This window comes from Oncorhynchus kisutch, linkage group LG21, assembly GCF_002021735.2.
Source record: "Oncorhynchus kisutch isolate 150728-3 linkage group LG21, Okis_V2, whole genome shotgun sequence".
NCBI classification, from domain to species: Eukaryota; Metazoa; Chordata; class Actinopteri; order Salmoniformes; family Salmonidae; genus Oncorhynchus; species Oncorhynchus kisutch.
In genome coordinates, this window is record NC_034194.2 from 39897594 (window position 1) to 39920093 (window position 22500).

At 44.1% G+C, this 22500-nt stretch overlaps 1 protein-coding gene across 3 annotated transcripts in view; it reads right to left on the bottom strand.

The window, feature by feature from the left end:
* LOC116356187 (zinc finger protein DPF3-like) overlaps positions 1-22500 on the bottom strand; it is a 57314-nt gene that overhangs the window by 30751 nt on the left and 4063 nt on the right. For 2 of the 3 annotated variants that reach the window (XM_031800386.1, XM_031800384.1), the window contains exon 1: positions 13633-13749. The exons of the other annotated variant lie outside the window; for it this stretch is intronic. In XM_031800386.1, the coding sequence (XP_031656246.1) occupies positions 13633-13664 (32 nt within the window). In that variant the 5' untranslated portion in view covers positions 13665-13749. Of the gene's footprint in view, positions 1-13632; positions 13750-22500 lie in introns of those variants that run through there. 3 annotated transcript variants of the gene reach the window in all.

The following is a 22500-nucleotide window of genomic DNA, read 5'->3' on the forward strand; positions in this document are numbered from 1 at the left end:
CCAACATCAGGACTGTTTCTCCAACACCAGACTGTTTCTCCAACACCAGACTGTTTCTCCAACACCAGACTGTTTCTCCAACATCAGGACTGTTTCTCCAACATCAGGACTGTTTCTCCAACACCAGACTGTTTCTCCAACATCAGGACTGTTTCTCCAACACCAGACTTTCTCCAACACCAGACTGTTTCTCCAACACCAGACTGTTTCTCCAACACCAGACTGTTTCTCCAACATCAGGACTGTTTCTCCAACATCAGGACTGTTTCTCCAACATCAGGACTGTTTCTCCAACATCAGGACTGTTTTCTCCAACATCAGGACTGTTTCTCCAACACCAGACTGTTTCTCCAACATCAGGACTATTTCTCCAACACCAGACTGTTTCTCCAACATCAGGACTGTTTCTCCAACACCAGACTGTTTCTCCAACACCAGACTGTTTCTCCAACACCAGACTGTTTCTCCAACACCAGACTGTTTCTCCAACACCAGACTGTTTTCTCCAACACCAGACTGTTTCTCCAACACCAGACTGTTTCTCCAACATCAGGACTGTTTCTCCAACATCAGGACTGTTTCTCCAACATCAGGACTGTTTCTCCAACACCAGACTGTTTCTCCAACATCAGGACTGTTTCTCCAACACCAGACTGTTTCTCCAACATCAGGACTGTTTCTCCAACACCAGACTGTTTCTCCAACACCAGACTGTTTCTCCAACACCAGACTGTTTCTCCAACACCAGACTGTTTCTCCAACACCAGACTGTTTCTCCAACATCAGGACTGTTTCTCCAACATCAGGACTGTTTCTCCAACACCAGACTGTTTCTCCAACACCAGACTGTTTCTCCAACATCAGGACTGTTTCTCCAACATCAGGACTGTTTCTCCAACATCAGGACTGTTTCTCCAACACCAGACTGTTTCTCCAACATCAGGACTGTTTCTCCAACATCAGGACTGTTTCTCCAACACCAGACTGTTTCTCCAACACCAGACTGTTTCTCCAACACCAGACTGTTTCTCCAACACCAGACTGTTTCTCCAACACCAGACTGTTTCTCCAACACCAGACTGTTTCTCCAACATCAGGACTGTTTCTCCAACACCAGACTGTTTCTCCAACACCAGACTGTTTCTCCAACACCAGACTGTTTCTCCAACACCAGACTGTTTCTCCAACACCAGACAGTTTCTCCAACACCAGACTGTTTCTCCAACATCAGGACTGTTTCTCCAACACCAGACGGTTTCTCCAACACCAGACTGTTTCTCCAACACCAGACTGTTTCTCCAACACCAGACTGTTTCTCCAACACCAGACTGTTTCTCCAACATCAGGACTGTTTCTCCAACATCAGGACTGTTTCTCCAACATCAGGACTGTTTCTCCAACATCAGGACTGTTTCTCCAACACCAGACTGTTTCTCCAACACCAGACTGTTTCTCCAACACCAGACTGTTTCTCCAACACCAGACTGTTTCTCCAACATCAGGACTGTTTCTCCAACATCAGGACTGTTTCTCCAACACCAGACTGTTTCTCCAACACCAGACTGTTTCTCCAACATCAGGACTGTTTCTCCAACATCAGGACTGTTTCTCCAACATCAGGACTGTTTCTCCAACACCAGACGGTTTCTCCAACACCAGACTGTTTCTCCAACACCAGACTGTTTCTCCAACACCAGACTGTTTCTCCAACACCAGACTGTTTCTCCAACACCAGACTGTTTCTCCAACATCAGGACTGTTTCTCCAACACCAGACTGTTTCTCCAACATCAGGACTGTTTCTCCAACACCAGACTGTTTCTCCAACACCAGACTGTTTCTCCAACACCAGACTGTTTCTCCAACACCAGACTGTTTCTCCAACATCAGGACTGTTTCTCCAACATCAGGACTGTTTCTCCAACACCAGACTGTTTCTCCAACACCAGACTGTTTCTCCAACATCAGGACTGTTTCTCCAACATCAGGACTGTTTCTCCAACATCAGGACTGTTTCTCCAACACCAGACTGTTTCTCCAACATCAGGACTGTTTCTCCAACACCAGACTGTTTCTCCAACACCAGACTGTTTCTCCAACACCAGACTGTTTCTCCAACACCAGACTGTTTCTCCAACATCAGGACTGTTTCTCCAACACCAGACTGTTTCTCCAACACCAGACTGTTTCTCCAACACCAGACTGTTTATCCAACACCAGACTGTTTATCCAACACCAGACTGTTTCTCCAACATCAGGACTGTTTCTCCAACACCAGACTGTTTCTCCAACACCAGACTGTTTCTCCAACACCAGACTGTTTCTCCAACACCGGGACTGTTTCTCCAACATCGGGACTGTTTCTCCAACATCAGGACTGTTTCTCCAACATCAGGACTGTTTCTCCAACACCAGGACTGTTTCTCCAACACCAGGACTGTTTCTCCAACACCAGACTGTTTCTCCAACACCAAGACATTAAGTCCGCTTCATGTTTTGTTTCCTTTGCTTCCTTACTTCCTAGTGTCGCGATACCGGTACAACACTATCCAGTGCATATTGTTTGTGTACACGATGTGTGTGTCCCTAGCAGTGCTTCCTCCATTAGAGAAGTTAAACCCTGTGGTACAGAACCTTCCTAACCTTCATCTAACCCTCCTGCAACCCTTACAGAACCCTCCTAACCTTCATCTAACCCTCCTGCAACCCTTACAGAACCCTCCTAACCTTCATCTAACCCTCCTGCAGCCCTTACAGAACCCTCCTAATTTTCATCTAACCCTCCTGCAGCCCTTTCAGAACCCTCCTAACCTTCATCTAACCCTCCGGCAACCCTTACAGAACCCTCCTAACCTTCATCTAACCCTCCTGCAACCCTTACAGAACCCTCCTAACCTTCATCTAACCCTCCTGCAACCCTTACAGAACCCTCCATCTAACCCTCCTGCAACCCTTACAGAACCCTCCTAACCTAACATAGGAGCTCAATCAGATTAGAGCTAATGTCATGATATCAGCAGCCTGCTCCAGGTGACCCCAATGGCCTGGGCAAAGACAGCCAGGAAAGGGGCTCTGATCTGGGATAGGGGAGGCTGGGAGGGAGGCCCCTCTGGATGGGGAGAAGAAGTGGGGTAAGGGAGATGGGGGTTTAGGGAAGAGGGAAGCAGTGGAGGAAAAGATAGCAGGGGAGAGAAGAGGAGCAGGGGAGGGGGCTCAGGAAGCCTTTGTGAGGTTTTCTAGGAAGAGGGGGAGGGGGAAGGAAGGGGGGAGACGAGGAGGGAGAGGAGGAGGGAGAGGAGGGAGACAAGGATGGAGAGGAGGGAGAGGGGGAGGGAGATGAGAGGGAGACTGGGAGAGAGGGAGAGATGGTGAGGGAGAGGGAGACTGGGAGAGAGGGAGAGATGGTGAGGGAGAGGGAGACTGGGAGAGAGGGAGAGATGGTGAGGGAGAGGGAGACTGGGAGAGAGGGAGACTGGGAGAGAGTGAGAGATGGCGAGGGAGAGAGGGAGACTGGGAGAGAGGGAGAGATGGTGAGGGAGAGAGGGAGACTGGGAGAGAGGGAGAGATGGCGAGGGAGAGAGGGAGACTGGGAGAGAGGGAGAGATGGCGAGGGAGAGAGGGAGACTGGGAGAGAGGGAGAGATGGTGAGGGAGAGGGAGACTGGGAGAGAGGGAGAGATGGTGAGGGAGAGGGAGACTGGGAGAGAGGGAGACTGGGAGAGAGTGAGAGATGGCGAGGGAGAGAGGGAGACTGGGAGAGAGGGAGAGATGGTGAGGGAGAGAGGGAGACTGGGAGAGAGGGAGAGATGGCGAGGGAGAGAGGGAAAGGTAGAGAGATTGAGACTACAGATCTACTTTGGTTTTGATCTGTGGGCTGAGCCGGGGTCCTTCCCTTACAGCACAGTGGATCACTGAGGATTACTTTACAGCACAGTGGATCACTGAGGATTACTTTACAGCACAGTGGATCACTGAGGATTACTTTACAGCACAGTGGATCACTGAGGATACCCTTACAGCACAGTGGATCACTGAGGATTACTTTACAGCACAGTGGATCACTGAGGATTACTTTACAGCACAGTGGATCACTGAGGATACCCTTACAGCACAGTGGATCACTGAGGATTACTTTACAGCACAGTGGATCACTGAGGATTACTTTACAGCACAGTGGATCACTGAGGATACCCTTACAGCACAGTGGATCACTGAGGATTACTTTACAGCACAGTGGATCACTGAGGATTACTTTACAGCACAGTGGATTACTGAGGATACCCTTACAGCACAGTGGATCACTGAGGATTACTTTACAGCACAGTGGATCACTGAGGATTATTTTACAGCACAGTGGATCACTGAGGATTACTTTACAGCAGAGTGGATCACTGAGGATTACTTTACAGCACAGTGGATCACTGAGGATTACTTTACAGCACAGTGGATCACTGAGGATTCCCTTACAGCACAGTGGATAACTGAGGATTCCCTTACAGCACAGTGGATCACTGAGGATTACTTTACAGCACAGTGGATCACTGAGGATTACTTTACAGCACAGTGGATCACTGAGGATACCCTTACAGCACAGTGGATCACTGAGGATTACTTTACAGCACAGTGGATCACTGAGGATTCCCTTACAGCACAGTGGATAACTGAGGATTCCCTTACAGCACAGTGGATCACTGAGGATTCCCTTACAGCACAGTGGATAACTGAGGATTCCCTTACAGCACAGTGGATCACTGAGGATACCCTTACAGCACAGTGGATCACTGAGGATTCCCTTACAGCACAGTGGATCACTGAGGATACCCTTACAGCACAGTGGATCACTGAGGATTCCCTTACAGCACAGTGGATAACTGAGGATTCCCTTACAGCACAGTGGATCACTGAGGATTCCCTTACAGCACAGTGGATAACCAGCCCAAACTAATTCCATATGTTGTATGACATACCAAAAATAATGTCTCTATACACACTCCCCCTCCCTTCAGACAGAGCCTACACACAGAAACACACACACACTCCCCCTCCCTTCAGACACAGCCTACACACAGAAACGCACACATCCTCCCCCTCCCCTCTCATACACAACCAGGTCTCATAGTTTCACTTTGAAATTCGACGTATTGTGGATGAACGTCTATTTTTCCCCTCATTAACTCTGTGTGGTTACAGGTTTAACACAGAAACAACTCAAAGGGTTAAATGTATTAATTCAGAGGTTAAGGTCAGGACCTAGGGTTTGGGGAAGGCTTAAAACAAAATAATTAAAAACAACACTCTGTTTCCATCAAGTATTCTCGTGATTCGCCTCAGAGCATCATGAGTTAACACCATTGCAGGTCAATAGTTTTTATTCTTTTTGGTGTCCCGAGGAAAGGCATATATCGACGTTTCTTATTTTCAAACACCCAAAATCGAAGTCTATTTCTAGTGGTCAGCCTGCTCATACATAGTCCACACACACACACACACACACACACACACAGTCCCCCCCCCCCCCCCCCCCCCCCACACACACACACACACAGCCCCTCTCCCCTGATACATTCAGCCTACACACAGCTGCTCCAGTGTTTAGAGTGCAGGTTGGACTGAAAGCACACAGCAAATTCCCCCCAGACAGACAATTCCTCCATCACTCACTCTAGCTCCCTCTCCCTCTCAGGCAAAATGGGGGCGTAGGCCAAATGTCTGTAGGCCAAACACACACACACACACATCCACACACAGAGCCCCCTCTCACGCCAAAACACACACACCTTCTCCAAAACAGTTCCCCTCCGCACAGCCCTCTCACTAATCTACACACACAGAGCCCCCCTCTCTCACTTCAAAACACACACCCCTTCTCCAAAACAGTTCCCCTCCGCACAGCCCTCTCCCTAATCTACACACACAGAGCCCCCCCCCCCCCCCTGACCACCTCTACATCCCTCATGGGTATTCCCTCTAACAGTTCAAATCACGGAGACAAATATTTTCAGTGAGTGCACTGCACGCGACCCTGCAGATATAGGCCATTGTGGCCGCCTGTCTTTGTGGGTAACGGTATTGTTCTGCAAACTGTGTTGTTATGGCATATCAGCAATATTTCCCCCTTATATGGACAGATCCTAGATCAGAATCAATAGGATTATATGGACGGATACTAGATCAGAATCAATAGGATTATATGGACGGATACTAGATCAGAATCAATAGGATGATATAGAGAGATCCTAGATCAGAATCAATAGGATTATATGGACAGATCCTAGATCAGAATCAATAGGATTATATGGACAGATCCTAGATCAGAATCAATAGGATTATATGGACAGATCCTAGATCAGAATCAATAGGATTATATGGACAGATCCTAGGGGCTCCCGAGTGGCGCAGCGGGTCTAAGGCACTGCATCTCGGTGCTAGAGGCATCACTACAGACCCTGGTTTAGTTCCAGGCTGTATCACAACCGGCCGTGATTGATAGTCCCAATTGGCCCAGCACCGTCCGGGTTAGGGATTGGCCGTCATTGTAAAATAAGAATTTGTTTTTTTAAACTGACTTGTCTAGTTAAATAAAAGGTTAAATAAAAAAATGTATAAAATGATGAAATATGCTGATTCGTGCTATACTTCAGAGACCAGCAACAGCTCTATCAGACAGGAAGTTATCTCCTGGTTAATGTACAGTAACTACATCACCCGGAGGATGTGGATGTCTTGGCTGTTGTGTGACAACGTGTGCTTCCCTAATCCCAGACACAACAGGCTCAAAAACAACATCATTCCAGATGTCCTGTTCAATGTCAGTTAGTTCAATTGGTAATAACTCAACTCATTCTGACAGAATAGCCTTACTCATTGGTAATTACATCGTAATAACTCAACCCATTCTGACAGAGAATAGCCTTACTCGTTGGTAATTACATCGTAATAACATTACGTTTGAAAGTCTCATTGAAATGCTTAGACTAAATCCATAGGAGAAGATCCAGTCCACTGCTATTGTGCTAAGTCCTCCTCCTGTTCCACTACAGACCCCTGGGACAGACTGCCTTATTATACTAATGTAGGTTGGGACCAATGGGACACGTGTCTCTGTAGTGGGAGGAGTTGGCCCTGTCCTTGTGACCCCCTGTTGTTTTGGAGGGATCCTCCGTGGCTGTGTGTGTGTGTGTGTGTGTGTGTAGGTGTAGGTGTGTGTGTGTGTGTGTGTGTGTGTATATGTGTGTGTGTTTAGGGGAGAAGGACGAGGGTCCTGGTGAGCAGATGGGGCTTTCCCCCTCTATCTTGCCCTCCCTCTGTCTCCCTCCCTCTCGCTCTCTCTGTCTCTGTCTCCCTCCCTCTCGCTCTCTCTGTCTCTGTCTCACTCTCCCTTTCTCTCTCTATTCAAATATATTCAAAGAGCTTTTTGGCATGGAAAACATATGCCAAAGCAAATGAAATAAACTCAGCAAAAAAACGTCCTCTCACTGTCAACTGCGTTAATTTTCAGCAAACTTAACATACATAAATATTTGTATGAACATAACAAGATTCAACAACTGAGACATAAACTGAACAAGTTCCACAGACATGTGACTAACAGAAATGGAATAATGTGTCCCTGAACAAACGGGGGTCAAAATCAAAAGTAACGGTCAGTATGTGGTGTGGCCACCAGCTGCATTAAGTACTGCAGTGCATCTCCTCCTCATGGACTGCACCAGATTTGCCAGTTATTGTTGTGAGATGTTACCCCACTCTTGCACCAAGGCACCTGCAAGTTCCCAGACATTTCTGGGGGGGATGGCCCTCACCCTCTGATCCAACAGGTCCTAGACGTGCTCAATGGGATTGAGTTCCGGGCTCTTTGTTGGCCATGGCAGAACACTGACATTCCTGTCTTGCAGGAAATCAGGCACAGAACAAGCAGTATGGCTGGTGGCATTGTCATGCTGGAGGGTCATGTCAGGATGAGCCTGCAGGAAGGATACCACATGAGGGAGGAGGATGTCTTCCCTGTAACGCACAGCGTTGAGGTTGCCTGCAATGACAACAAGCTCAGTCCGATGATGTGTGACACACTGCCCCAGACCATGACGGACCCTCCACCTCCAAAACAATCCTGCAACAGAGTACAGGCCTCGGTGTAACGCTCATTCCTTCGATGATAAACGTGAATCCGACCATCACCCCTGGTGAGACAAAAACGCGACTCGTCAGTGAAGAGCACTTTGTGCCAGTCCTGTCTGGTCCAGCTACGGTGGGTTTGTGCCCATAGGCGACGTTGTTGCCGGTGAGGACCTGCCTTACAACAGGCCTACAAGCCCTCAGTCCAGTCTCTCTCAGCTTATGGCGGACAGTCTGAGCACTGATTGAGGGATTGTGCGTTCCTGGTGTAACTCGGGCAGTTATTGTTGTCATCCTGTACCTGTCCCGCAGGTGGGACGTTCGGATGTACCGATCCGGTGCAGCTGTCTTAGGCGTCTCACAGTACAGACATTGCAATTTATTGCCCTGGCCAAATCTGCAGTCCTCATGCCTCCTTGCAGCATGCCTAATGCACATTCACACAGATGAAAAGTGACCCTGGGCATCTTTCTTTTGGTGTTTTTCAGAGTCAGTAGAAAGGCCTCTTTAGTGTCCTAAGTATTCATAACTGTGACCTTAATTGCCTACCATCTGTAAGCTGTTAGTGTCTTAACGACCGTTCCACAGGTGCATGTTCATTAAATGTTTATGGTTCATTGAACCAGCATGGGAAACAGTATTTAAACCCTTTACAATGAAGATCTGTGAAGTTATTTGGATTTTTATGAATTATCTTTGAAAGACAGTGTCCTGAAAAAGGGACATTTCTTTTTGTCCTGAGTTTAGATAATAAACAAAAGTTAAATAAACAATTAGAAATGAACAGTAAACAACAACTTTAAAGGAATAGGAGACATTTCACGTCATATTACAACTACATACAGTCTCTCTCTCTCCCTTTCTCTCTCTCTTTCCCACTCCCTCTCTCCTGTCCCGTACCATCCCTCCTCTCCTCTCTGTATCAGGTCCTTCTAACTTAATCCTGACCTTAAACATTTGAAGTTAATACCTAAACATAACCTTGAACACTTTGAAATTTGACGTTTGGAACACGCTTAGAATCGTATAAAAATGGTTTAATTTATATGCAGAGAACAGGATACAAGCCATGGATAACGAACCACCCACTGTCTCAAACCAGGAAAAAGGCCAGAATGAATAGCTCCTATCAACAGAACACACATATGCACCCTTCTCATCTGTCCATCTCATAAGCATGCATTTTACGTATATACATGCCACAGTAGGTTGGTGGAACCTTAATTGGAGAGAATGGGCTTGTGGTAATGACTGGAGGGGAATCAGTGGAATGGTAACAAACACATCAGACACATGGTTTCCATGGTTTCCAGGTGGTTAATGCCATTCCATTTGCTCCGTTCCGGACATTATTTGATCTGTCAGCAGCCGCCTGTGATACATTCATTCCCTCTTGTTAAAGCTGCAATATGCCACTGAGTTATAGATCTGTCGTTCACATTGAAAACAAGTCTAAGACGTGGTAGATCTGTTCTATGTGTGGTATTTCTATGCTTCCCATTCTTAAGTTTAGTTTTTTTCCTGCATCTTTTACTTTCGGTTTTGTACACCAGCCTCTAAACAGTTGAAAATACAATATTTTGGGGTTATGGAAAATATATTTCCCAGCGGTTTAGATGGTACAATGATTCTCTACAATGTACTAGCTTGTTTAGTCACATTAAACTGAAATTACAAAATGGCAGTACGATTTCTGCATAGTGCATTTTCTTTTTAAAATGTGTTTTATTTTATGCAGAGATCAGGAGACCAAAGCCATTGATAACAAACCTCCCACTGTCCCAAACCAGGAGGAAGGCCAGAATAGCTCTTATCAATAGAACAGGGCTGTTGTTGCCGGCTAAGTGCAAACCCAACACCTCTCATAGAATCAAAACAGAGGGAAGAGGGAAACCACTCAACCTAATGTGATAAGGCTCTAGCACAAAGAGGATATATTCTAATATCTGATTTATACACACACATTGTCTTCAAAAAGTATTCAGACCCTTTCACTTTTTCCACATGTTGTTAGGTTACAGCCTTATTCTAAAATGGATTCAATGGTTTTTATTTTCCTCATCAATCTACACACAATACCCCATAATGACATCACAATACCCCATACTGGCATTACAATACCCCATAATGGCATCACAATACCCCATAATGACATCACAATACCCCATAATGGCATCACAATACCCCATAATGACAAATCAAAAACAAGGGGTTAGAAATTGTTGCAAATTTGTTCATTAAAAAATTAATGAAATATCACATTTACATAAGTATTCAGCCCCTTTACTCAGTACTTTGTTGAAGCACCTTTGGCAGCGATTACAGCCTCTAGTCTTCTTGGGTATGATGCTGCAAGCTTGGCACACCTGTATTTGGGGAGTTTCTCCTAATCTTCTCTGCAGATCCTCTCAAGCTCTGTCAGGTTGGATGGGGAGCGTTGTTGTCCACTTGGGGTAGTTGTCCTGTTGGAAGATGAACCTTCACCCCAGTCAGAGGTCCTGAGTGCTCTGGAGCAAGTTTTCATCAAGGATCTCTCTGTACTTTGCTCCGTTCATCTTTCCCTCGATTCTGACTAGTCTCCCAATCCCCGCAGCTGAAAAACATCCCCACAGCATAATGCTGCCACCACCATGCTTCACTGTAGGGACGGTGCCTGGTTTCCTCCAGATGTGACGCTTGGCATTAAGGCCAAAGAGTTCAGTCTTGGTTTTAATCAGACCAGAGAATCTTGTTTCTTATGGTCTGAGAGTCTTTAGGTGCCTTTTGGCAAACTCGCAAGTGGGCTGTCATGTGCCTTTTAATGAGTGGCTTCTGTCTGGCCACTCTGCCATAAAGGTCTGATTGGTGGAGTGCTGCAGAGATGGTTGTCTTTCCGGGAGGTTCTCTTATCTCCACAGAGGAACTCTAGAGCTCTGTCAGAGTGACCATCGGGTTCTTGGTCACCTCCCTGGCCAAGGCCCTTCTCTTACGATTGCTCAGTTTGGCCGGGCGGCCTGCTCTAGGAAGAGTCTTGGTGATTCCAAACTTCTTACATTTAAGAATGATGGAGGCCACTGTGTTCTTGGGGACCTTCAATGTTGCAGAAATGTTTTGGTACCCTTCCTCAGATCTGTGCCTCGACACAATCCTGTCTCGGAGCTCAATGGACAATTCCTTCGACATTATGGCTTGGTTTTTGCTCTGACATGCACTGTCAACTGTGGGACCTTATAAAGACATGTGTGTGCCTTTCCAAATCATGTCCAATCAATTGAATTTACCACAGGTGGACTCCAATCAAGTTGTAGAAACATCTCAAGGATGATCAATGGAAACAGGATGCACCTGAGCTCAATTTCGAGTCTTAGAGCAAAGGGTCTGAATACTTATGTAACTTCTAAAAACCTGTTTTCGCTTTGTCATTATGGGGTATTGTGATGTCACTATGGGTTATTGTGATGTCATTATGGGGTATTGTGATGTCACTATGGGTTATTGTGTGTAGATTGCTGAGGATTTTTATTTATTTAATCCATTTTAGAATAAGGCTGTAACGTAACAAAATGTCGAAAAAGTCAAGGGGTCTGAATACTTTCCGAAGGCACTGTAGATATATCACTGTATGTCAAACCAGACTCTCTCTTTCCCTCTGACACAATGTAAACAAAAGGTGCTTTCCTTTCTGCTGTAACTGAATTCCCCACTGAATGATTTTCTGAAATAGTTCATAACAGGCCTACGATATAGACAGCCCGGGACAGATTATTAATACGATACAGACAGACTGGGACAGGTTATAAATACGATACAGACAGACTGGGACAGGTTGGTAATACGATACAGACAGACTGGGACAGGTTAGTAATACGATATAGACAGCCCGGGACAGGTTATTAATACGATACAGACAGAATGGGACAGGTTCTTAATACGATACAGACAGACTGGGACAGGTTAGTAATACGATACAGACAGACTGGGACAGGTTCAATAATATGATATAGACAGACTGGGCTACAGACTGGGACAGGTTAAATAATATGATATAGGCAGACTGGGCTACAGACTGGGACAGGTTCAATAATATGATATAGACAGACTGGGACAGGTTAATTAATATGATATAGGCAGACTGGAATACAGTCTATCCACTGGCCAGCTATTCCATTGAATGGTAACAGCCAAGAGACTATGAGTGGCATCATAAGGAAGTAGGTATCTTGTGTAACTGAATGCATATTTCAGCCTATATCCGGACACAAACATGTTGACTGCACTGTGTCTGGTTGCTCTGCTCTGCTGTTAGTGAAGGGCCATCTGTTAGACCAAACAACGTAGCTTATTCAGTGTAGACCAGGAATGCAGCCTGTTTTCACGACTACCACTCCAACAATAAGCTGTGTCATTACTCTGTGCCAGACCCCTTCACTACATTCCACTGCAAATGTGGGTAAATATCTCCTGATAGTCTGTGTCTACCTGGGAGCGTCTGATTGTGTCCCAAATGGCTCTCTATTCCATAAATAGGGTGTCAAAAGTAGTACACTACATAGGGAATAGGGTTCCCTATTTTGGGACAGAGACATACAGCCTGTCTGTGAATAGATCCATGTCACTTCTCACAGACAGATAGAGCTGTACGGACTTTACACAGAGACAAGGTTATGTTCAGGCAGCCATGACTACAGGAGGGAAACAATGACTACAGGAGAGCAGCAATGACCAGAGAAGAGTCCAAAACAGTGTTGACAATATTGACACACACAGTCAGACTTGTTATTCATCACATTACACAACTAGGCCTATACGCGGATCCTAGAAAGCGATCCCTGATGGCACTGGTTGTAAATACTGTAGTTTCCCTCCGCCGACACGGCTCATGCCCGCTCAGCCCGATCGATTTGTCGCAGACAGTAAAAAGCTGTCCGATGCATACTCAAATAATAGCCTATCATTTTTTGCAACACTTGTGAGTGTCTATCAGCGTACTCCATATGTGTTTCAGTGGGAAAATAAACCCACACTATACATCTTTGAGTGATGGGGAGACAGACTCTCTCAATAAGCGAGCGCACCAGAAGCGCTTGTTGGCTGACATTAATTCTAAGTAATAAAACGGACCAGGACAATGGAATAGTAAATGTGAAAGATCAACAAATACTTATTCTACGGTTCTTAGTCTATAAATGTATCCGAATGTGGAACAACTTTTGAAAAAGAAGAAAAAAAACTCCACAATTGAGTTGTCCACGCAGAACATTGTTGTTTCATGCATAGACAAATATTTTCTTAAAAGCGTGCGCACGATATGCTTTGTACACCGGAAACATTCGTGTAGAAACCAATAAATACGAACAAAACGACGCATATTTGTCCTAACGTGCACGGTGTGATATGTTTATAAACATCATATAACATCAAAATAGCAAATTGCATTATTCCACTCAATTTGTTGTCATTTTCTACTTATTGAGCGCAACCATTGCATGCCAGCGAAAACGTTTCTTGATATAGAATATAGCATTTTGAGAATTACTTACGATTTGAGAGGATTCTGAATGACAGTCGCCATTTTGCTACTAGACAGTAAGCAAACATTCCAAACCTCGGAGCTGTTTGGGACCCTATGAAAAAAACAACCAGTAAGATCCTAGGCGACCTGCTCATTAACCAATACAATACCAGGATGCAGGAGCAAAGGCGTGGTTTAGGAGAAAACTGTCAAACGCGTTTCATAAAGACGATGAGCCAAGGCTACGTACAGTACAACTTTGTATTGCACACATGCAAATCATTACAGTGTACTTACTAGTCAGTAAAAGTCATTTACATAGTGTAGGTATATCCCCGTAGCATATGGAACAGATACAGCAAGGAGTGGCTGCGTTTTCTAGCAGGGAAAACAAAAGCAATGCCAGTTGTCCTGTGTTCCTTTGTGCCTGTCCCAAACAGACCATCTTTATTTTCTCTGCATATTAAATCAAATGTTATTGGTCACTTACACGTGGTTAACAGATGTTATTGCGAGTATAGCGAAATGCTTATATGGAGACTCTTCTTCATTCAGTGGCATTTAGCAAAACAAATAGAATGGTACTAGAAGATATATATAATATTATGTAGCAGTGTAGTGAAATACATTAAACATGAGGTAGATTTAGATGTATATATTGTAGAAGCCTAAGTTACACATGAAGGTTTGTTTACACATGAAAATCAAACAAAGCAATGGCCGATGCTCTATCTAGAATGTAAACAAATCACAACTACTGTCACACTACAGACAACTAATACATCTTTTACACTCTGTTCCAATGTTTAGTTCATGAGAATGATCTTAAAAAATTTAGATTTCCTTTTAGAGGAGGGGGAGAGTGATTGAAAGCACGTACAGTACAACTTTGTACTGCGTCTAATCGTAAAGCCGCAAAGAGGGCCGTTTATTGTCAGGCGATAAACCAATGAGGTTTGGCTGGCGGGTGTTTAAAATTGGTCACATGGACGCAGCATTGTAGCAGGTAGGGGAACTTTGTGTCAAGCTCCTCCAATTAAATCAACTGTATTTATAAAGCCCTTCTTACATCAGCCGATGTCACAAAGTGCTGTATAGAAACCCAGCCTAAAACCCCAAACGGCAAGCGATGCAGGTGGTACCACTATAGTGTAAGGTGGTACCACACCATGTTCAATAATATATGTGATCAACATCGCAATCTCTTATTTATACACGGATAACACCATTCTATTTTAAAGCTGTTATGTTTTAAATATGTTATGGAATACGACCTGACAAAATTCACATAGAAATGTGAGTTATAGATCTGTCATTCTCATCGAAAGCAAGTATAAGAAGTAGTAGATCTGTTCTATGTACGCTATTTCTATGCTACCTGTGCTTAAGTTTCTTTTCTTTTTTTTCAGTATTGCTGAGAAGCACCGTTACTGTAACCCTCCGACCAGAGAGTTGCTGCAGGAGACAGAGCAGGACAAACACAGGGATAATCTACGAGGAGGAGTTGCTGCAGGAGACAGAGCAGGACAAACACAGGGATAATCTACGACCAGAGAGTTGCTGCAGGAGACAGAGCAGGACAAACACAGGGATAATCTACGAGGAGGAGTTGCTGCAGGAGACAGAGCAGGACAAACACAGGGATAATCTACGACCAGAGAGTTGCTGCAGGAGACAGAGCAGGACAAACACAGGGATAATCTACGAGGAGGAGTTGCTGCAGGAGACAGAGCAGGACAAACACAGGGATAATCTACGACCAGAGAGTTGCTGCAGGAGACAGAGCAGGACAAACACAGGGATAATCTACGACCAGAGAGTTGCTGCAGGAGACAGAGCAGGACAAACACAGGGATAATCTACAACCAGAGAGTTGCTGCAGGAGACAGAGCAGGACAAACACAGAGATAATCTACGACCAGAGAGTTGCTGCAGGAGACAGAGCAGGACAAACACAGGGATAATCTACGACCAGAGAGTTGCTGCAGGAGACAGAGCAGGACAAACACAGGGATAATCTACGACCAGAGAGTTGCTGCAGGAGACAGAGCAGGACAAACACAGAGATAATCTACGACCAGAGAGTTGCTGCCGGAGACAGAGCAGGACAAACACAGGGATAATCTACGACCAGAGAGTTGCTGCAGGAGACAGAGCAGGACAAACACAGGGATAATCTACGACCAGAGAGTTGCTGCAGGAGACAGAGCAGGACAAACACAGGGATAATCTACGAGGAGGAGTTGCTGCAGGAGACAGAGCAGGACAAACACAGGGATAATCTACGACCAGAGAGTTGCTGCAGGAGACAGAGCAGGACAAACACAGGGATAATCTACGAGGAGGAGTTGCTGCAGGAGACAGAGCAGGACAAACACAGGGATAATCTACGACCAGAGAGTTGCTGCAGGAGACAGAGCAGGACAAACACAGGGATAATCTACGAGGAGCTGCTGCTGGAGAGAGAGCAGGACAAACACAGGGATAATCTACGAGGAGCTGCTGCTGGAGAGAGAGCAGGACAAACACAGGGATAATCTACGAGGAGCTGCTGCTGCAGGAGACAGAGCAGGACAAACACAGAGATAATCTACGACCAGAGAGTTGCTGCAGGAGACAGAGCAGGACAAACACAGGGATAATCTACGACCAGAGAGTTGCTGCAGGAGACAGAGCAGGACAAACACAGAGATAATCTACGACCAGAGAGTTGCTGCCGGAGACAGAGCAGGACAAACACAGGGATAATCTACGACCAGAGAGTTGCTGCAGGAGACAGAGCAGGACAAACACAGGGATAATCTACGACCAGAGTTGCTGCAGGAGACAGAGCAGGACAAACACAGGGATAATCTACGACCAGAGAGTTGCTGCAGGAGACAGAGCAGGACAAACACAGGGATAATCTACGACCAGAGAGTTGCTGCAGGAGACAGAGCAGGACAAACACAGGGATAATCTACGACCAGAGAGTTGCTGCAGGAGACAGAGCAGGACAAACACAGGGATAATCTACGAGGAGGAGTTGCTGCAGGAGACAGAGCAGGACAAACACAGGGATAATCTACGACCAGAGAGTTGCTGCAGGAGACAGAGCAGGACAAACACAGGGATAATCTACGAGGAGGAGTTGCTGCAGGAGACAGAGCAGGACAAACACAGGGATAATCTACGACCAGAGAGTTGCTGCAGGAGACAGAGCAGGACAAACACAGGGATAATCTACGAGGAGCTGCTGCTGGAGAGAGAGCAGGACAAACACAGGGATAATCTACGACCAGAGAGTTGCTGCCGGAGAGAGAGCAGGACAAACACAGGGATAATCTACGACCAGAGAGTTGCTGCAGGAGACAGAGCAGGACAAACACAGGGATAATCTACGACCAGAGAGTTGCTGCCGGAGAGAGAGCAGGACAAACACAGGGATAATCTACGACCAGAGAGTTGCTGCAGGAGACAGAGCAGGACAAACACAGGGATAATCTACGAGGAGCTGCTGCTGGAGAGAGAGCAGGACAAACACAGGGATAATCTACGACCAGAGAGTTGCTGCAGGAGACAGAGCAGGACAAACACAGGGATAATCTACGAGGAGCTGCTGCTGGAGAGAGAGCAGGACAAACACAGGGATAATCTACGACCAGAGAGTTGCTGCCGGAGAGAGAGCAGGACAAACACAGGGATAATCTACGACCAGAGAGTTGCTGCAGGAGACAGAGCAGGACAAACACAGGGATAATCTACGAGGAGCTGCTGCTGGAGAGAGAGCAGGACAAACACAGGGATAATCTACGACCAGAGAGTTGCTGCAGGAGACAGAGCAGGACAAACACAGGGATAATCTACGACCAGAGAGTTGCTGCCGGAGACAGAGCAGGACAAACACAGGGATAATCTACGACCAGAGAGTTGCTGCAGGAGACAGAGCAGGACAAACACAGGGATAATCTACGAGGAGGAGTTGCTGCAGGAGACAGAGCAGGACAAACACAGGGATAATCTACGACCAGAGAGTTGCTGCAGGAGACAGAGCAGGACAAACACAGGGATAATCTACGACCAGAGAGTTGCTGCAGGAGACAGAGCAGGACAAACACAGGGATAATCTACGAGGAGGAGTTGCTGCAGGAGACAGAGCAGGACAAACACAGGGATAATCTACGAGGAAGAGAGGCCTAAGAAGGCACACTAGGTTGCACTTTCACAGCGACAATCAGCAGTTTTACTGTAAACCTTATTTAGAAGGGATGTTAAAACATTAAAGCAGCAATCAGCAGTTTAAACCATAACAAAGCGTTTCCCCGCCCCTGTTTTGGTGAAAAGCCGAGGAGTGGGGCTGGAGAAAAATAAAAACTTGCACACCCTAGCTATCTTGAAGGATGGTTGCCACCTTGATATAAAATATTGCAACATTACAACCAAATATTTAGTCTTTACAAAGTTATCCCCTCATTCAATGAATCAGGGATCAGCTGGATAAGGTAGACTACTTCAAAGCAAGGTATTTAAACTAGACAAGGTATTTAAACTAGACATATTTATACAGTTGAAGTCGGAAGTTTACATACACCTTAGCCAAATACATTTAAACTCAGTTTTTCACAATTCCTGACTTTTAATCCTAGTAAAAATTAGGTCAGTCTTAGGTCAGTTAGTATCACCACTTTATTTTAAGAATGTGAAATGTCAGAATAAAAGCAGAGAGAATGATTTATTTCAGCTTTTCTTTCTTTCATCACATTCCCAGTGTGTCAGAAGTTTACATACACTCAATTAGTATTTGATAGCATTGTCTAACTTGGATCAAACGTTTTGGGTAGCCTTCCACAAGCTTCCCACAATAAGTTGGGTGAATTTTGACCCATTCCTCCTGACAGAGCTGGTGTAACTGAGTCAGGTTTGTAGGCCTCCTTGCTCGCACACGCTTTTTCAGTTCTGCTCACAAATTTTCTATGTGATTGAGGTCAGGGCCACTCCAATACCTTGACTCTGTTGTCCTTAAGCCATTTTGCCGCAACTTTGGAAGTATGCTTGGGGTCATTGTCCATTTGGAAGACCCATTTGTGACCAAGCTTTAACTTCCTGACTGATGTCTTGAGATGTTGCTTCAATATATGCACATAATTTTCCTGCTCATGATGCCATCTATTTTGTGAAGTGCACCAGTCCCTTCTGTAGCAAAGCACACCCCACAACATGATGCTGCCACCCCCATGCTTCACGGTTGGGATGGTGTTCTTCAGCTTGCAAGCCTCCCCTTTTTTCCTCCAAAGATAAGAATGGTCATTAAGGCGAAACATTTCTATTTTTGTTTCATCAGACCAGAGAACATTTCTCCAAAAAGTACAATTTTTGTCCCCATGTGCAGTTGCAAACCGTAGTCTGGCTTTTTTTATGGCGGTTTTGGAGTAGTGGCTTCTTCCTTGCTGAGCGGCCTTTCAGGTTATGTCGATATAGGACTCGTTTTACTGTCGATATAGATACTTTTAGCCTATCAGAAGCCATGACATTGTCCTAAAGCCATAACATTTTCTGGAATTTTCCAAGCTGTTTAAAGGCACAGTCAAGTTAGAGTATGTAAACTTCTGACCCACTGGAATAGTGATACAGTGAATTATAAGTGAAATAATCTGTCTGTAAACAATTGTTGGAGAAATTACTTGTGTCATGCACAAAGTAGATGTCCTAACTGACTCGCCGAGTGGTTGAAAACGAGTTTTAATGACTCCAACCTAAGTGTATGTAAACTTCCGACTTCAACTGCATGTTGTGTCTGTTATGTGTTATATCTGTGTTATAACCTGTTATATCTATGTTAAATATGCTATAATATGTTAAAACTGTGTTAAATATGTTATAATATGTTATATCTGTGTTAAATATGTTATATCTGTGTTAAATATGTTATAATATGTTATATCTGTGTTAAATATGTTATATCTGTGTTAAATATGTTATAATATGTTATATCTGTGTTAAATATGTTATAATATGTTATATCTGTGTTAAATATGTTATATCTGTGTTAAATATGTTATAATATGTTATATCTGTGTTAAATATGTTATAATATGTTATATCTGTGCTAAATATGTTATAATATGTTATATCTGTGTTAAATATGTTATATCTGTGTTAAATATGTTATATCTGTGTTAAATATGTTATAATATGTTATATCTGTGTTAAATATATTATATCTGTGTTAAATATGTTATAATATGTTATATCTGTGTTAAATGTTATATCTGTGTTAAATATGTTATATCTGTGTTAAATATGTTATAATATGTTATATCTGTGTTAAATATATTATATCTGTGTTAAATATGTTATAATATGTTATATCTGTGTTAAATATGTTATATCTGTGTTAAATATGTTATAATATGTTATATCTGTGTTAAATATGTTATATCTGTGTTAAATATGTTATAATATGTTATAATCTGTGATATCTGTGTTAAATATGTTATATCTGTGTTAAATATGTTATATCTGTGTTAAATATGTTATAATATGTTATATCTCTGTTAAATATATTATATCTGTGTTAAATATGTTATATCTGTGTTAAATATGTTAAATATGTTATATCTGTGTTAAATATGTTATATCTGTGTTAAATATGTTATATCTGTGTTAAATATGTTATAATATGTTATATCTGTGTTAAATATGTTATAATATGTTATATCTGTGTTAAATATGTTATAATATGTTATATCTGTGTTAAATATGTTATATCTGTGTTATAATATGTTATAATATGTTATATCTGTGTTAAATATGTTATAATATATTATATCTGTGCTGTATCTGTTAAATCTGTGATATCTGTGTTGTATCTGTGTTGTCCCGTGTTGTCCTGTCACCAAAAACTCTGAAATCTCCATCCCTAACTACAACATTTTCAGACAAGATAGAACGGCCAAAGGGGGCGGTGTTGCAATCTACTGCAGAGAGATCCTGCAGAGTTCTGTCATACTATCCAGGTCTGTACCCAAACAATTTGAACTTCTACTTTTAAAAATCCAACTCTCTAAAAACAAGTCTCTCACCGTTGCCGCCTGCTATAGACCACCCTCTGCCCCCAGCTGTGCTCTGGACACCATATGTGAACTGATTCAGAGCTCGTGCTGCTAGGTGACCTAAACTGCAACATGTTTAACACCCCAGCCATCCTACAATCTAAGCTTGATGCCCTCAATCTCACACAATTTATCAATGAACCTACCAGGTACCACCCCAAAGCCATTAACACAGGCACCCTCATAGATATCATCCTAACCAACTTGCCCTCTAAATACACCTCTGCTGTTTTCAACCAAGATCTCAGCGATCACTGCCTCACTGCCTGCATCCGTAATGGGTCAGCGGTCAAGCGACCTCCACTCATCACTGTCAAAAGCTCCCTGAAACACTTCAGCGAGCAGGCCTTTCTAATCGACCTGGCCCGGGTATCCTGGAAGGATATTGACCTCATCCCGTCAGTAGAGGATGCCTGGTTAGTTAAAAAAGAATGCCTTCCTCACCATCTTAAATAAGCATGCCCCATTCAAGAAATGTAGAACCAGGAACAGATGTAGCCCTTGGTTCTCTCCAGACCTGACAGCCCTTAACCAACACAAAAATATCCTATGGCATTCTGCATTAGCATCGAACAGCCCCCGGGATATGCAACTTTTCAGGGAAGTTAGAAACCAATATACACAGGCAGTTAGAAAAGCCAAGACTAGCTTTTTCAAGCAGAAATTTACTTCCTGCAACAAACTCAAAAAGGTTCTGGGACACTGTAAAGTCCATGGAGAATAAGAACACCTCCTCCCAGCTGCCCACTGCACTGAGGATAGGAAACTCTGTCACCACCGATAAATCCACTGTAATTGAACATTTCAACAAGCATTTTCTACAGCTGGCCATGCTTTCCACCTGGCTACCCCTACCCCGGTTAACTGCACTGCACCCCCCCATAGCAACTCGACCAAGCCTTCCCCATTTCTCCTTCTCCCAAATCCAGTCAGCTGATGTTCTGAAAGAGCTGCAAAATCTGGACCCATACAAATCAGCCAGGCTAGACAATCTGGACCCTTTCTTTCTAAAATTATCTGCCGAAATTGTTGCAACCCCTATTACCAGTCTGTTCAACCTCTCTTTCGTGTCGTTTGAGATTCCCAAAGATTGGAAAGCAGCTGTGGTCATCCCCCTCTTCAAAGGGAGAGATACTCTAGACCCAAACTGCTACAGACCTATATCTATCCTACCCTGCCTTTCTAAGGTCTTCGAAAGCCAAGTCAACAAACAGATTACCATTTCAATGCCCACCGCAACTTCTCCGCTATGCAATCTGGTTTCAGAGCTGGTCATGGGTGCACCTCAGCCACGCTCAAGGTCCTAAACTATATCTTAACCGCCATCGATAAGAAACAATACTGTGCAGCCGTATTCATTGACCTGGCCAAGGCTTTCGACTCTGTCAATCACCACATTCTCATCGGCAGACTCGATAGCCTTGGTTTCTCAAATGATTGCCTCGCCTGGTTTACCAACTACTTCTCTGATAGAGTTCTCTCTTGTGTTGTTGTATGTGTCGAACTGCTTTGCTTTATCTTGGCCAGGTCGCAATTGTAAATGAGAACTTGTTCTCAACTTCCCTACCTAGTTAAATAAAGTTTAAATTAAATAAAAAATAAAAAATGTGTGTTAAATTTGTTATATTTGTGTTGTACCTGTTATATCTATGTTGTAATTGTATTATACTTATGCTATAACTGATTTCACTTCAAGGGGTGAACTCAATATGCTGGGCCGCTGTCACTCACCCCGACTCAGATGTCCTGTATCCTTCATTCACGTGTGGTGTTTTTAGTTCAACATGAATACTAAAAGACAAGTC